This window comes from Schistocerca americana, chromosome 4 (assembly GCF_021461395.2).
Source record: "Schistocerca americana isolate TAMUIC-IGC-003095 chromosome 4, iqSchAmer2.1, whole genome shotgun sequence".
Classification (NCBI taxonomy): domain Eukaryota; kingdom Metazoa; phylum Arthropoda; class Insecta; order Orthoptera; family Acrididae; genus Schistocerca; species Schistocerca americana.
The window spans coordinates 783085996-783100239 of NC_060122.1; the positions used below are offsets into that span (position 1 = coordinate 783085996).

At 40.9% G+C, this 14244-nt stretch overlaps 1 protein-coding gene across 2 annotated transcripts in view; it reads right to left on the reverse strand.

Moving 5' to 3' along the window:
- Positions 1-14244, reverse strand: part of LOC124612542 (mitogen-activated protein kinase p38b) — a 105469-nt gene that overhangs the window by 57110 nt on the left and 34115 nt on the right. For both annotated transcript variants that reach the window (XM_047140813.1, XM_047140812.1), the window contains exon 3: positions 5315-5373. In XM_047140813.1, the coding sequence (XP_046996769.1) occupies positions 5315-5373 (59 nt within the window). The remainder of the gene's footprint in view (positions 1-5314; positions 5374-14244) is intronic.

Here is a 14244-nt window from a genome sequence, read left to right on the forward strand (position 1 = left end):
TTCTCCCCTGTTCTATTCAGTACCTCCTCATTGATTACGTGGTATACCCAACAATTTTCAGCATTCTTCTGTAGACTTCCTGACACATAAATCTATATTTGATGTTAACAAATTTCTCTTTCTCTCAAACACTTTGCTTGCCATAGCCAGTCTACATTTTATATCCTCTCTACTTCAACCATCATCAGTTATTTTGCTTCCAAATAACAAAACGCATTTACTACTTTAAGTGTCTCATTTCCTAATCTAATTCCCTTAGCATCACCCGACTTGATTCGACTACATTCCATTATCCTCGTTTTGCTTTTGTTAATGTTCATCTTATATCCTCCTTCCAAGACACTGTCCATTCCGTTCAGCTGCTCTTCCAGGTCCTTTCCTGTCTCTACAAACCTGAAAGTTTTTATTTCTCCTCTATGGATTTTAATTCCTACTCCAAATTTTTCTTTTGTTTCCTTTACTGCTTGCTAAATATACAGATTGAATAACATTGGAGATAGGCTACAACCCTGTCTCACTCCCTTCTCAACTACTGCTTCCCTTTCGTGCCCCTCCTATAACTGCCATCTGGTTTCTGTACAAATTGTAAATGGCCTTTTGCTCCCTGTATTTTACCCCTGCCACCTTCAGAATTTGAAAGAGAGTATTCCAGTCAACATTGTCAAAAGCTTTCTCTAAGTCTACAAATGCTAGAAACATAGGTTTGCCTATCCTTAATCTATTTTCTAAGATAAGTTGTAGGGTCAGTATTGCCTCGCGTGTTCCTACATTTCTACAGAATCCAAACTGATCTTCCCTGAGATCAGCTTCTAACAGTTTTCCATCTGTCTGTAAGGAATTCTGATTAATATTTTGCAATCATGACTTATTAAACTGATAGTTCGGTAATTTTCACACCTGCCAATATCTGCTTTCTTTGGAATTGGAATTATTATGTTCTACTTTAAGTCTGAAGGTATTTCGTCTGTCTCATAATCTTGGTCACCAGATGGAAGAGTTCTGTAATGGCTGGCTCTCCAAAGGCTAGCAGGCTACCAGTAGTTCTAATGGAATGTTGTCTACTCCCGTGGCCATGTTTTGACTAATATCTTTAATTGCTCTTTCAAATTCTTCGTGCTCTTTCAAATTCTCAAGCAGTGCCATATCTCCCATTTCAACTTCATCTACATCCTTTTCCATTTCCACAATATTGCCCTCAAGTACATTGCCCTTGTATAGACCCTCTACATACCCCTTCCACCTTTCGGCTTTCCCTTCTTTGCTTAGGATTGGTTTTCCATCAGAGCTCTTGATATTCATACAGGTGGTTCTCTTTCCTCCAAAGGTGTGTCTAATTTTCCTGCAGGCAATATCTATTTTACTCCAAGTGATATATGCTTCTACATCCTTACATCTATCCTCTAGCCATCCCTGCTTAACCATTTTGCACTTCCTCTCAATCACATTTTTTTAGACGTTTGTATTTCTATTCGCTTGCTTCATTAAGTTCACTTTTATGTTTTCTCCTTTCATCAATTAAATATCTCTTCTGTTACCCAAGGATTTCTACTAGCCCTCATCTTTTTACCTACCTGATCCTCTGCTGTCCTCACTACTTCATCCCTCAAGGCTGCCCATTCTTCTTCTACTGTATTTCTTTTCCCTGTTCTTGTCAACTGTTTTCTAATGCTCTCTCTGAAACCCTCTACAACTTCTGGTTCCTTCAATTTATCCAGGTCCCATCTCCTTAAATTCCTACCTTTTTGCAGTTTCTTCAGATGTAATCTACAGTTTGTAACCAATAAATTATGATCAGAGTCCACACCTGCTCCTGGAAATGTCTTACAATTTAAAACCTGATTCCTAAATCTCTGTCTTATCATTATATAATCTATCTGAAAACTTCCAGTGTCTCCAAGCCTCTTCCATGTACACCACCTTCTTTCCTGTTCTTAAACCAAGTGTTAGCTATAATTAAGTTACGCTATGTGCAAAATTCTACCAGGTGGCTTCCTCTTTCATTCCTTAAACCCCCCCCCCCCCCCCCCCCTGTCCATATTCACCTACTACTTTTACCCAAGAGGACACCATCATCATTTAACCCTTGGGAAAAATTACAGCTGTAGTTTCCCCTCACTTTCAAGTGATCGCAGTATCAGTACAGAAAGATCATTTTGGTTGACGTTACAAGGCCAGATCAGTCAATCATCCAGACTGTTGGCCCTGCAACTACTGAAAAGGCTGCTGCCTCTCTTGAGGAACCACACATTTGTCTGGCCTCTCCGTTGTGGTTGCACCTATCTGTATTGCTGAGGCATGCACACCTCCCTACCAACGGCAAGTTCCGTGGTTCAGGGGGCCGTAGCATATTACCTTGAAAAAAAAAGTAATGAAAAGGCTTAGGTCACAGAGATTGCTGCTGTTTGATATCACAAGCAACTGATCCTACACAGAAATTGTCATGTGCAGAAACATGATTTGTTATAGTCTACAATTATCTGCTACCACAGATCCAATAAGATGACAACACTTCATCACACTAAACCATTAGTGTTCCTGAAAGTAAAACTATTTCCAGTAGTTTGGTATCCTTCAATATAAAAATGAACATGAAATTCTAATGGGAGAATCCCTTGAAATATCATTTCATATAGGCCTCACCAACTTTACAAGTGCAGTACTCTTACATAAAACAATTTAGAAATAGATTTTCCAACTGTCAATAATTATCACTGAGCTTGGGCCCGAATTGGTGGTCACGTGTGCGCGAGGTGTGCTTGCTTGTGTGAATGAATGGTGTGTTTCTTTATCCGATGAGGGCTGAGGCCAATAGCTTATGTGAAAGTGTCTTAATTGTGCCTGTCTGCCAATTAGCATGTTATCTTTACGGTAAGTAGCACCCTATCTTTTTCTACACTGCTGATATTCATACTGGAGTTTCCTTTCTTCAGTATACCAAATAAGATACTCCAATACATCATTCACATTATCCAACTCAAATACATGTACACCCAATCAAGCTTCAACTATCTGTCAGTGTTTTGTTACAAATCACCTAAAATTCACCACTTGTGCTATTCTATTTCTGCACTATTTTTTGCTTCTGTTGTTTCTCTATATAGGGTGTTACAAAAAGGTACGGCCAAACTATCAGGAAACATTCCTCACACACAAATAAAGAAAAGATGTTATGTGGACATGTGTCTGGAAATGCTTAATTTTCATGTGCCTTTACATGTGCCTTTACAAGTACGACACAACATGTGGTTCATGCGCGCTGGAGCTCCTGCACATTTTAGTCGAAGTGTTGGTACGCTTCTCAACAACAGATTTGGTGACCGATGGATTGGTAGAGGCGGACCAATTCCATGGCCTCCACGCTCTCCTGACCTCAACCCTCTTGACTTTCATTTATGGGGGCATTTGAAAGCTCTTGTCTACGCAACCCCGGTACCAAATGTAAAGACTCTTCGTGCTCGTATTGTGGACGGCTGTGATACAATACGCCATTCTCCAGGGCTGCATCAGCGCATCAGGGATTCCATGCGACGGAAGGTGGATGCATGTTTCCTCGCTAACGGAGGGCATTTCGAACATTTCCTGTAACAAAGTGTTTGAAGTCACGCTGCCTCGCTAACGGAGGACATTTTGAACATTTCCTGTAACAAAGTGTTTGAAGTCACGCTGGTACGTTCTGTTGCTGTGTGTTTCCATTCCATGATTAATGTGATTTGAAGAAGAGTAATAAAATGAGCTCTAACATGGAAAGTAAGCGTTTCCGGACACATGTCCACATAAGATATTTTCTTTCTTTGTGTGTGAGGAATGTTTCCTGAAAGTTTGGCCGTACCTTTTTGTAACACCCTGTATAAGAGCAGTACCTGACTATCACATCCTAACATCACTTTGTCATTCAAATTTATCTTTTGTCAATTTTCAACACAACTGTTACCTTTCTAAAAATGTTTGTTTCCTTATTTCTAAATACTGTTGCACTCAAATAATAAGCTATGCTCGCACACGAAAAAGAAGTGAAAGTACATGATATGGTCAAGAGTGTGGTGTTGCTCTTCATTTACAAGACTGTTTAGAGGTCTACCATACTCAGTAATGATACTTCCTGATATGTAAAACAAACATACTAGCTGATATATAGGGTGAAGCGAAATTCGTGCACTCGGGTTTCGCAGTGCGATTCCTCACATGACAGGTGGTAAAAAAAATTCTCTCACAAAATTTCGTCTGGCACGTATATCCAGCGAAAAAGGACATTACAGAGTGGCAATCTGGCAACACTGTAACAACACATATGGTAACTACCTCTGAAAGCACATTTTAATCATGCTGCATAGTTGGCGCAGTGGATAGAGTTTTGGGTTAGCATGCAGGAGGTCCAGGGTTCAATCTTGGGCTGGAGTGCATTTTTTTTTTCCTAATTTCATTCTGACATTTCATACTGTAATATACACCATTTATTACTTCACATGCACCCTAAATTTACAACATTTTGTAATGCTGAACACAACAAATACGTGGTTAGACAAATAAGAAATAGGCAATTGACACAATTAATGGGACCATAGTGATAACACATACAAATAGTAACCGAGTTTGGACATTATACGCAAAGCACATGCTAGTCCTACTGGTAACGTAAGGTCCTAACGAAATGTAATGGACCTGAAAGAGGCAAGAATAATAGTTGGTACTAATCTATGTGACCATTGGAGGAGGGCACAAAGAAAACAGGTTTTGCTTCTAGTAGAGGAAGTGGTGCGAATAAACTCAAGCCCAAAAACATATTTTTAAACCCAGGATCGAACCCTTGACCTCCTGCATGCTATCCACGGCACCAACTGTACAGCACAACCTTACGTGTTGACAGAGCTAGTTATTATACATGTAGTTACAGTGTTGCCAGATTGTCAGTCTTTAACGTCCTTTTCTGCCGAATTACTCGAAGGACGAAATTTTGTGACAGACATTTTTTTATTGGTGGCATGTGAGGAGTCGCACTGCAAAGCCCGAGTGCACAAATTTCACTTCACCCTGTATATTACATCTGATTTTACATCAACCAGTCGATATTTCAATAAAATACATCACTGGGTAACACAACTTATGTGTTTAAACAATGCCCCATAATGTCTACACTTTATTTTCCACTTCACTTAATTCTACCGAGTCCACAGGTTCGTACAGGTACTGGACTTTTCCAAGTAATTAATGTAACAAAATTAACAGCATACAATGGTCACAATTAAGATTGTCATGATAATCAGAAAAATCTAATTGCAGGCAAGAAAAAATTGTTCAATTCGAACTGTGAACTTACACATGTTGAAAGTCAGTTAAGGAAGTTCCTGGATGAAATACATCGAGAAGCCCAATCACCTGCGAAAGACAATAACAGAAGTTAATGCGAATACTGGAGACGTGATTCAATACTATTGGTAATACTGACAAACATATACAACAATATAAGTATTTTCTAAATGTCAATTTAACATTTTACTGTTACTTTAACAGAAATATTTCTACATCTACATCGATACTCTGCAAATCAACTGAAGTGCCTGATAGTGGGTTCATCGAACCACCTTCACAATAATTCGTTATTATTCCACTCTCGAACAGCATGCAGAAAAAACGAACACCTATATCTTTCTGTGCGAGCTCTGATTTTCCCTTATTTTATTATGATGATTGTTTCTCCCTATGTAGGTCAGCGTCAACAAAATATTTTCCCATTCAGAGGAGAAAGTTGGTGATTGAAATTTAGTGAGAAGATTCTGCGACAGCGAAGATACCTTTGTTTTAATGAAGCCCATCTCAAATCCTATATCATGTCTGTGACACTCTCTTGCTTATTTTGTGATAATACAAAACGTGCTGCTCTTCATTGAACTTTCTCGAAGCATTCCGTTAATCCCACCTGGTAAGGATCCCAGCCACACTGCTGTTCTCCAAAAGAGAATGGACAAGTGCAGTGTAGACAGTCTCTTTAGTAGATCTGTTACATTTTCTAAGTGTTCTGCCAATAACACGCTGTCTTTGGTTTGGCTTCCCCACAGCATTTTCTATGTATTCTTTCCAATTTAAATTGTTCGTAATTGTAATTCCTAGGTATTTAGTTGAATTTGCAGCCTTTAGATTAGACTGATTTATCATGTAAACGAAGTTTAACCAATTACTTTTCCTTTTAGCACCCGTGGATAACCTCACACTTTTCATTATTAAGGGTCAATTGCCAATTTTCACACCATTCAGATACCTTTTCTAAATTTGTTTCACAATTTGTTTTGATCTTCTGGTGAGTTTACTAGATAATAAATCATCTGCAAGAAACCTAAGATGGCTACACAGATGGTCTCCTAAATCATTTACATAGATGAGCAACTGCACAGGGCCTATAACACTACCTTGGGGAATGCGAGAAATCGCTTCTGTTTTACTGTCTGTCAGTTACTACGAACTGTGAGCTCTCTGACAGAAAATCATCACAAATCCAGTTACAATAACCGAGACGATATTCCATAAGCATGCAATTTCACTACAAATTGCTTGCATGGAATGGTGTCAGAGGTATTTTGGAAATCTAGAAATATGGAATAAATTTGAAAGCCCTTGTCAATAGCACTCAACTCTTCGTGTGAGTAAAGAGCTAGTTGTGTTTAACAAGAACAATGTTTTCTAGATCTGTGTTGACTGTGTGTCAATAGACTGTTCTCTTTGAGGTAATTCATAATGTTTCAGCACAATATATGTTCCAAAACCCTGTTGTATATCAACGTTAATGATATGGGCCCGTAATTTAGTGATTTACTCCTACTGCCTTTCTTCAATATTGGTGTGACATGTGCAACTTTCCAGTCTTTGGGTATGGATCTTTCATCAGGCAAACAGTTGTATATGATTGTTAAGTATGGAGCTATGCATCAGCATACTCTGAAAGGAACATAACTGGTATATAGTCTGGGCCAGAAGACTTGCTTTTAATAATTGATTTACGCTGCTTCACTACTCCTAGGATATCTACTTCTATGTTACTCATGTTGGCAACTGTTCTTGATTCGAATTATGGAATATTTACTTTGTCATCATGGTGGAGGAATTTTGGAAGGCTGTGCTTTTGCAGCACTGTCGTTGATAGTATTTCCATTGCTATCATTCAGAGAAGGCATTGACTTTATCTTGCTGCTGCCATACTTTACACACAATACTCTTTGGATACAGGTTCCCTGCCAGGTTTCAAGATAGAGTTTCGTTGTGGAAGCTATTGTAAGCATCTCGCATTGATGTCAGTGCAAAATTTTGAGCTTCTGTAAAAGATTGCCAATTTTGGAGATTTTGCGTTCATTTGAATTTGGCATGCTTTTTTTGTTGTTTCTACAACATGTTTAGTGCACATATCCTGCAGGGAGCACCTTATTACAAGAGTGGTACATCAAATGATTAAAAAAAATCATTAAGAACTTATAGATCATAACAAATCAAAGCAACTGGCAACAAATACTGTTGTTTTAGATGAGTGAGGGGACAGAGGTAACGGATAATATAAATACATCAATTTGTTCTAAAATGAATTCATTACATAATATTCTGGATATACAATGGCTTCCAAACTTCAGAGATTACAGAAGCCCTTGTGGGAATTGACACTCAATTATGAGTACAGGTAACACACTATAAAAATTAATTATGGTTCTGTAAGTTTTGTTTTCTGATGAAAGGCTAGAGGCGATACTAGCGGAAAATTGGTGCTTCACCTTTTGCTTTTCTGGTTGCAATATCACTCAGCTGAAAAGAATAGGTGATCTGAATTATCAGGTAATGCTTAGTCACACGAGTCAGTTTCTCACGCCTATCATATGGAGATGACAGGAGGAAGCAGTCATGATAGACTTTAAATGTTGTCTATTGGTTGGTTGGTTGTGTTTGGGGAAGGAGACCAGACAGCGAGGTCATCGGTCTCATCGGATTAGGGAAGGACGGGGAAGGAAGTCGGCTGTGCCCTTTGAAAGGAACCATCCCGGCATTTGCCTGGAGCGGTTTAGGAAAATCACGGAAAACCTAAATCAGGATGGCCGGACGCGGGATTGAACCGTCGTTCTCCCGAATGCGAGTCCAGTGTCTAACCACTGTGCCACCTCGCTCGGTGTTGTCTATTGGATGTCATATTAAAAACTACTATCAATGAGCAAGGGATGGGAGGGAGGAGTTGGGTTCTCTTAGAGGCCTGTATGTAGCACAAAACTGCTATCCACATCCACAAGTCCTTCACCTGCATCACCAAGTCGCTCACCTATCTTATTCAAATCTGGGGATATCAGGGTTAACATTTGGGAAGATTAAGATATTGTTAATCATTTTAACACGTTACGTATGAAAATGAACTTAAAAAAAAAAAAAGGAGGTATGGGTGAAGAAACGGAGAGGCATATGTATTTAAGTTATCAAGAACACTGCTGAATGAAATAAAATGAAAAAACGTCGCTCACATTAACAACTTTCCGAGTACATCATATGCTAGTTTCAAACATCTATACCCTTTCGTACAATAAAATATTTGAAAACAGGGTGCAAAAATGCAGAAAGCTGTATCACCAAGAGATGACCTTTTCATTACTCTTTGATTTTTGCAAACAATATTTACTACTTTTATTAGGCAAGTGTAACACATTTATATTTATGTTAACACTAAAAAATCAGCTAAAATATAAAGAAATCAATACTGCCAATTCTCCTTTCCCTTCTGGTGCAACAAAGTAATCAGTGAATTCATTTTTCACGTCAAACATTGGAAAATCCAGGATGGAATAATGACAATGTTATGAAAAAGTGTAGATTGCTACTCACCATATAGAGGAAATAAAGAGTTGTAGACAGGCACAACAAAAAGACTGCTAAACAAAAAACCTTTCAGCCAAGAAGCCTTCTTCTGAATTTGGCAAAACACACACACACACACACACACACACACACACACACACACACACACGAAGTGCAACTTCACATATATGACCACTGTTTCTGGCTGGCGAGACCAGACTGCAAGCAACTGTGCATGATGGGAGAAGCAACCTGTGTGATGGGGGTAAGGAAGAGGCTGGAAGGTGGAGGGATAGCAGGGAAGGGACGTCGATCTGTTGTAGAATTTTAGAACATGTTCTTTGCTCACGTATCATGTCATTTTTGGAAACCCAGAATCTACTATGTAGGAATCAACATGCATTCCGGAAACAGCGATCGTGTGAGACCCAACTCGCTTTCTTTGTTCATGAGACACAGAAAATATTAGATACAGGTTCCCAGGTAGATGCTATTTTTCTTGACTTCCGGAAGGCGTTCGATACAGTTCCACACTGTTGCCTGATAAACAAAGTAAGAGCCTACGGAATATCAGACCAGCTGTGTGGCTGGATTGAAGAGTTTTTAGCAAACAGAACACAGCATGTTGTTATCAATGGAGAGACGTCTACAGACAAAGTAACCTCTGGTGTGCCACAGGGGAGTGTTATGGGACCATTGCTTTTCACAATATATATATAAATGACCTAGCAGATAGTGTCAGAAGTTCCATGCGGCTTTTCGCGGATGATGCTGTAGTATACAGAGAAGTTGCAGCATTAGAAAATTGCAGCGAAATGCAGGAAAATCTGCAGCGGATAGGCACTTGGTGCAGCGAGTGGCAACTGACCCTTAACATAGACAAATGTAATGTATTGCGAATACATAGAAAGAAGGATCCTTTATTGTATGATTATATGATAGCGGAACAAACACTGGTAGCAGTTACTTCTGTAAAATATCTGGGAGTATGCGTACAGAACGATTTGAAGTGGAATGATCATATAAAATTAATTGTTGGTAAGGTGGGTACCAGGTTGAGATTCATTGAGAGAGTCCTTAGAAAATGTAGTCCATCAACAAAGGAGGTGGCTTACAAAATGCTCTTTCGACCTATACTTGAGTATTGCTCATCAGTGTGGGATCCGTACCAGATCGGGTTGACGGAGGAGATAGGGAAGATCCAAAGAAGAGCGGCGCGTTTCGTCACAGGGTTATTTGGTAACCGTGATAGCGTTACGGAGATGTTTAACAAACTCAAGTGGCAGACTCTGCAAGAGAGGCGCTCTGCATCGCGGTGTAGCTTGCTCGCCAGGTTTCGAGAGGGTGCGTTTCTGGATGAGGTATCGAATATATTGCTTCCCCCTGCTTATACCTCCCGAGGAGATCACGAATGTAAAATTAGAGAGATTAGAGCGTGCACGGAGGCTTTCAGACAGTCGTTCTTCCCGCGAACCATACGCGACTGGAACAGGAAAGGGAGGTAATGACAGTGGCACGTAAAGTGCCCTCCGCCACACACTGTTCGGTGGCTTGCGGAGTATAAATGTAGATGTAGATGGGATATGGGATGGTAAAATACTGCTTGTGGGGGGAGCATACAGGGATGATATCGTGAGAGTGTAGGGCAGCTAGGGGCAGTCAGAAGGTTAGATGGGGGGTGGGGTTACAGGAGGGGGGGAGGGAGGGGGGGTGAGAAGTAAAAATACTGGGAACGTGTTTGTGGAAGTGAAGGCTGTGTATCTGAGTAATGCTGCAAATGGCAAGAGGGACGGGGATACGTGGGCAAATGACAATGGCTAATGAGGGTTGAGGCCAGCAGGTTATGGGAACATAAGATATATTGCAGGGAGAATTCCCACCCGCACAATTCAGAAACACTAATATCAATAGGAAGGATTCAGATGGTACAGGCTATGAAGCAGACACTGAAATGAAGAATGTCGTATTGGGCAGCAACTATGTGGCCCAGCTGTTTCTTGGCCATAATTTGTCAATGGTCATTCATGAGGACTGACAGCTTGTTGGTTGTCATGGCCACATAGAATGCAACACACCACTGTGTGACAGTTGGGAAGGATAGTGAGTAGGCTCTACCACTGTTTTGAGCACAAGGTTCACCTGGCAGAAGGACTCCGCCAGCTGTCAGATTCGTCCACTTACAAACCCTGCCAACAATGACACACTCCAGACATTCAGCAGAATTCCCAGTCTCTCCTCAAATCCTTAGACCCATCCCAGAACCTCTCCCCAAAGGCCCCCAAGAATCCCTGCTCTCATAAACTAACAGCCTACTACCCGCAACCTACCCTCCTACGTAGAAGATACCAACCAGTGCCTCTAACAACTCTCCATACTACCTGTTCCTTTACCACATGGTGCCCTGCGTGTCACTACTGATGCCATCTCCATTTACACTAACATCCCTAATGCCCAAAGCTTTGCCACTATTGAACACTACTCTTCCCAATGCCCAACAGATTCCAACCCTACAACCTGCTTCCTGGTGATCACAACCAACTATGTCCTCACCCACAATTCCTTCCCCTTTGAAGGCATCATCTACAAACAAATCCAGAGTATAGCAATGGGGACCCGCAAGGCAGCATTATATGCTGACCTATTCATGAGCCATCTAGAGGACTCCTTCCTGACCACCCATAATCTAAACCCCTCACCTGGTTCAGATTCACTAATGACATCTTCATGATCTGGATAGAGGGTAAGGATACTCTATCCACATTCCTCAATAATCTCAACACCTTCTCCCCCATTCACTTTACTTGGTCCTACTCGACCCAACAAGTCACCTTCCTTGACGTTGACCTCCACCTCAAAGATGGCTACATCAGTACCTCTGCCCATATCAAACCTACCAAACGGCAATATTTCCACTTTGACAGCTGCCACCCATTCCATACCAAGATTCCTTTCTGTACAGCCCAGCCACCTGCAGCCACCGCATCTGTAGTGATGAGCAGTCCCTCTCAAAAAACACCAAGCATCTCAATGAGGCCTTCACAGACCATAATTACCCTCTCAATCTTGCACAGAAACATATCTCCCATGCCTTATGTCTTCAGTCACCCACCACCTCCCAAAGTCCCACCATCTGGCCACAGAGTAGCTTTCCCCTCATGACTCAGTACCACCCAGGACTGGAGTGACTGAATCACATTTTCACCAAGGTTTCAACTACCTCTCATCATGCACTGAAATGATGAATTGTCCTGCCCAGTATCCTTCCCCACTGTAACAGACCTGGATGCAAGACCTGTCCCATACATTCTCCCACCACAACCTACTCAGTCTGGTCACAATAATCACCTATTCCATAAAAAGGAGGGCTACCTGTGAAGCCAGTCATGTGATCTACAAGTTAAGCTGCAACCACTGTGCTGCATTTTACGTGGGCATAACAACCAATAGGCTGTCAGTCTGCATGAATAGCCACCAACAAACTGTGGCTAAGAAACAGCTGGACAACCCAGCTGCTGAGCAGCACTGCCCAACACGACATACTTCATTTCAACGACTACTTCACAGCCTGTGCCGTCTGGATCCTTCCTACTGACACCACGTTTTCTGAATTGCGCAGGTAGAAATTCACCATGCACCACATCTTTAAGTTACCTTAACCGTCCTCACCTCAATCTTCGTCAATCATTGTCCATTGCCCACCTATACCTTTCCTTGCTTTCATTCCAGCACTACATAGCTACACAGTCTTCTATTCCACCAACGCACCCACAGTCTTTTTACTTCTCTCCTTTTCTGCCCCTCCCCCCGCCCCTCCCCTTTGCCTATCCTCCCACCTGCGCCTAGCTGCCCCACCCACTCTCCATCTCATCCCTGTATGCTCCCACAAGTGGCACTTTATCATCCCCCATGCAAATCCCGCTATCCCTTCCGCACCCAGTCTCCTCCTTAGCCCCAGCACCCAGAGTGCTTCTACCACCATGTGCAGTTGCTTGCAGTCTGGCCTCAGCAGCCAGATGCAGTGGTCACATGTGAGATTTGCATTTGTATGAAATGTGTGCATATCGTTTTTGTTTAATTCAGAAGAAAGCTTTTTGGCTGAAAGCTTATCTGTTTAACAGTCTTTTTGTTATGCCTGTCTGCAACTCTACATTTCCACAATAAGGTGGATAGCAATCTAACCTTTGCACTTCCTTAGCTTTGATGGCAAATTATAAATGTTTGGGGGTTCCAACGGCACTTTTGTTTCGGCCCAGCCGCCTTTGCACGTTTCTCCTTTTCAGCATTAACATTTTCGTACCAGTACTGAACATGCTAAACTGTTGCAAGTATTTGCTGAAGACACAAAAAAAAAGTTTCCACTAACTTGTGGAATCTACTTCTGCAGCTGACAAAACAGTCATGATCTGAATGAGGACTGAGCAATATGATGCTGCCAGGAGATTATGTGAAAAGAAACATACGATTGATCAGTTATTTTTAATCTGTCTGTGAACACTTCAATCACACCGGACTACTGAATGCAGAAGACTTTCATGAATACGTTGCTAATTTTTTATGTTTCCTGTTCTGAGAAGAAATTAACGTTGCACGCAATGAGTAGCTCAGAAAAAGGAATTTTGAAATCTTGGTTTGTTCATTGAAATGGACAGTAATAAAGCATTCCTATTAAAACGTGATTGCTATTCACAAGCAAAATTTCTTTTTCAACAGTGAAATGATAATTTGTCTTGAGAAGCTAGTGTAGTTGTCCTAGTTTCTGATTAACTGAGTGCTAAAAAAATTTGGATTCTCCACAACAAAATATTATCTGCTTCATACATATAACACCTGTGGAAAGACACTTCTGCTGTTTTACAGAAGAGAGTCCAAGGAATCATCTGGTCCCATTTACTGAGAGTAAATCCCAGTTTCATCTGTATGTACTAGTGAGTGATAACCCTAACTTGCCATTTTTTGTCAGCCAGTAGTCCAGTATTACAATTGGAATGACAGTATGATACAATCTCTGACATGTATCCTCACAAGAGATGTGGCCACTGGGTACAAGTGAAAATTGTCTGCATATTGATGTGTTTAAGGCATCCTGCCAGAGAAGTATGGATATCAAACGTATATATGGCACATATTACTGGGCTAACGATAAACTTTTGAATGAAACCCTACGATATTTGATATGGGCCTATTACCTCAATGCTCAATCAATTGTATCCTCATTGAGCATGAAGCAGCCTGTAAGATGCTTGTGGTGCTGGTATCTGTAATTTTAAGAGTATGTAGCATATGTGCTATGCTGGAAATAGCACCTAATAATACACAACTGAGATATCAAAGTAAAGTGTGGCGAGATGGCAGAACTGGACAAACACAGTCAAGATGTCAGTCATAAATACTGAATGATTATCGCAAGTCTACTTTCCTTTTCTGGAGACATTT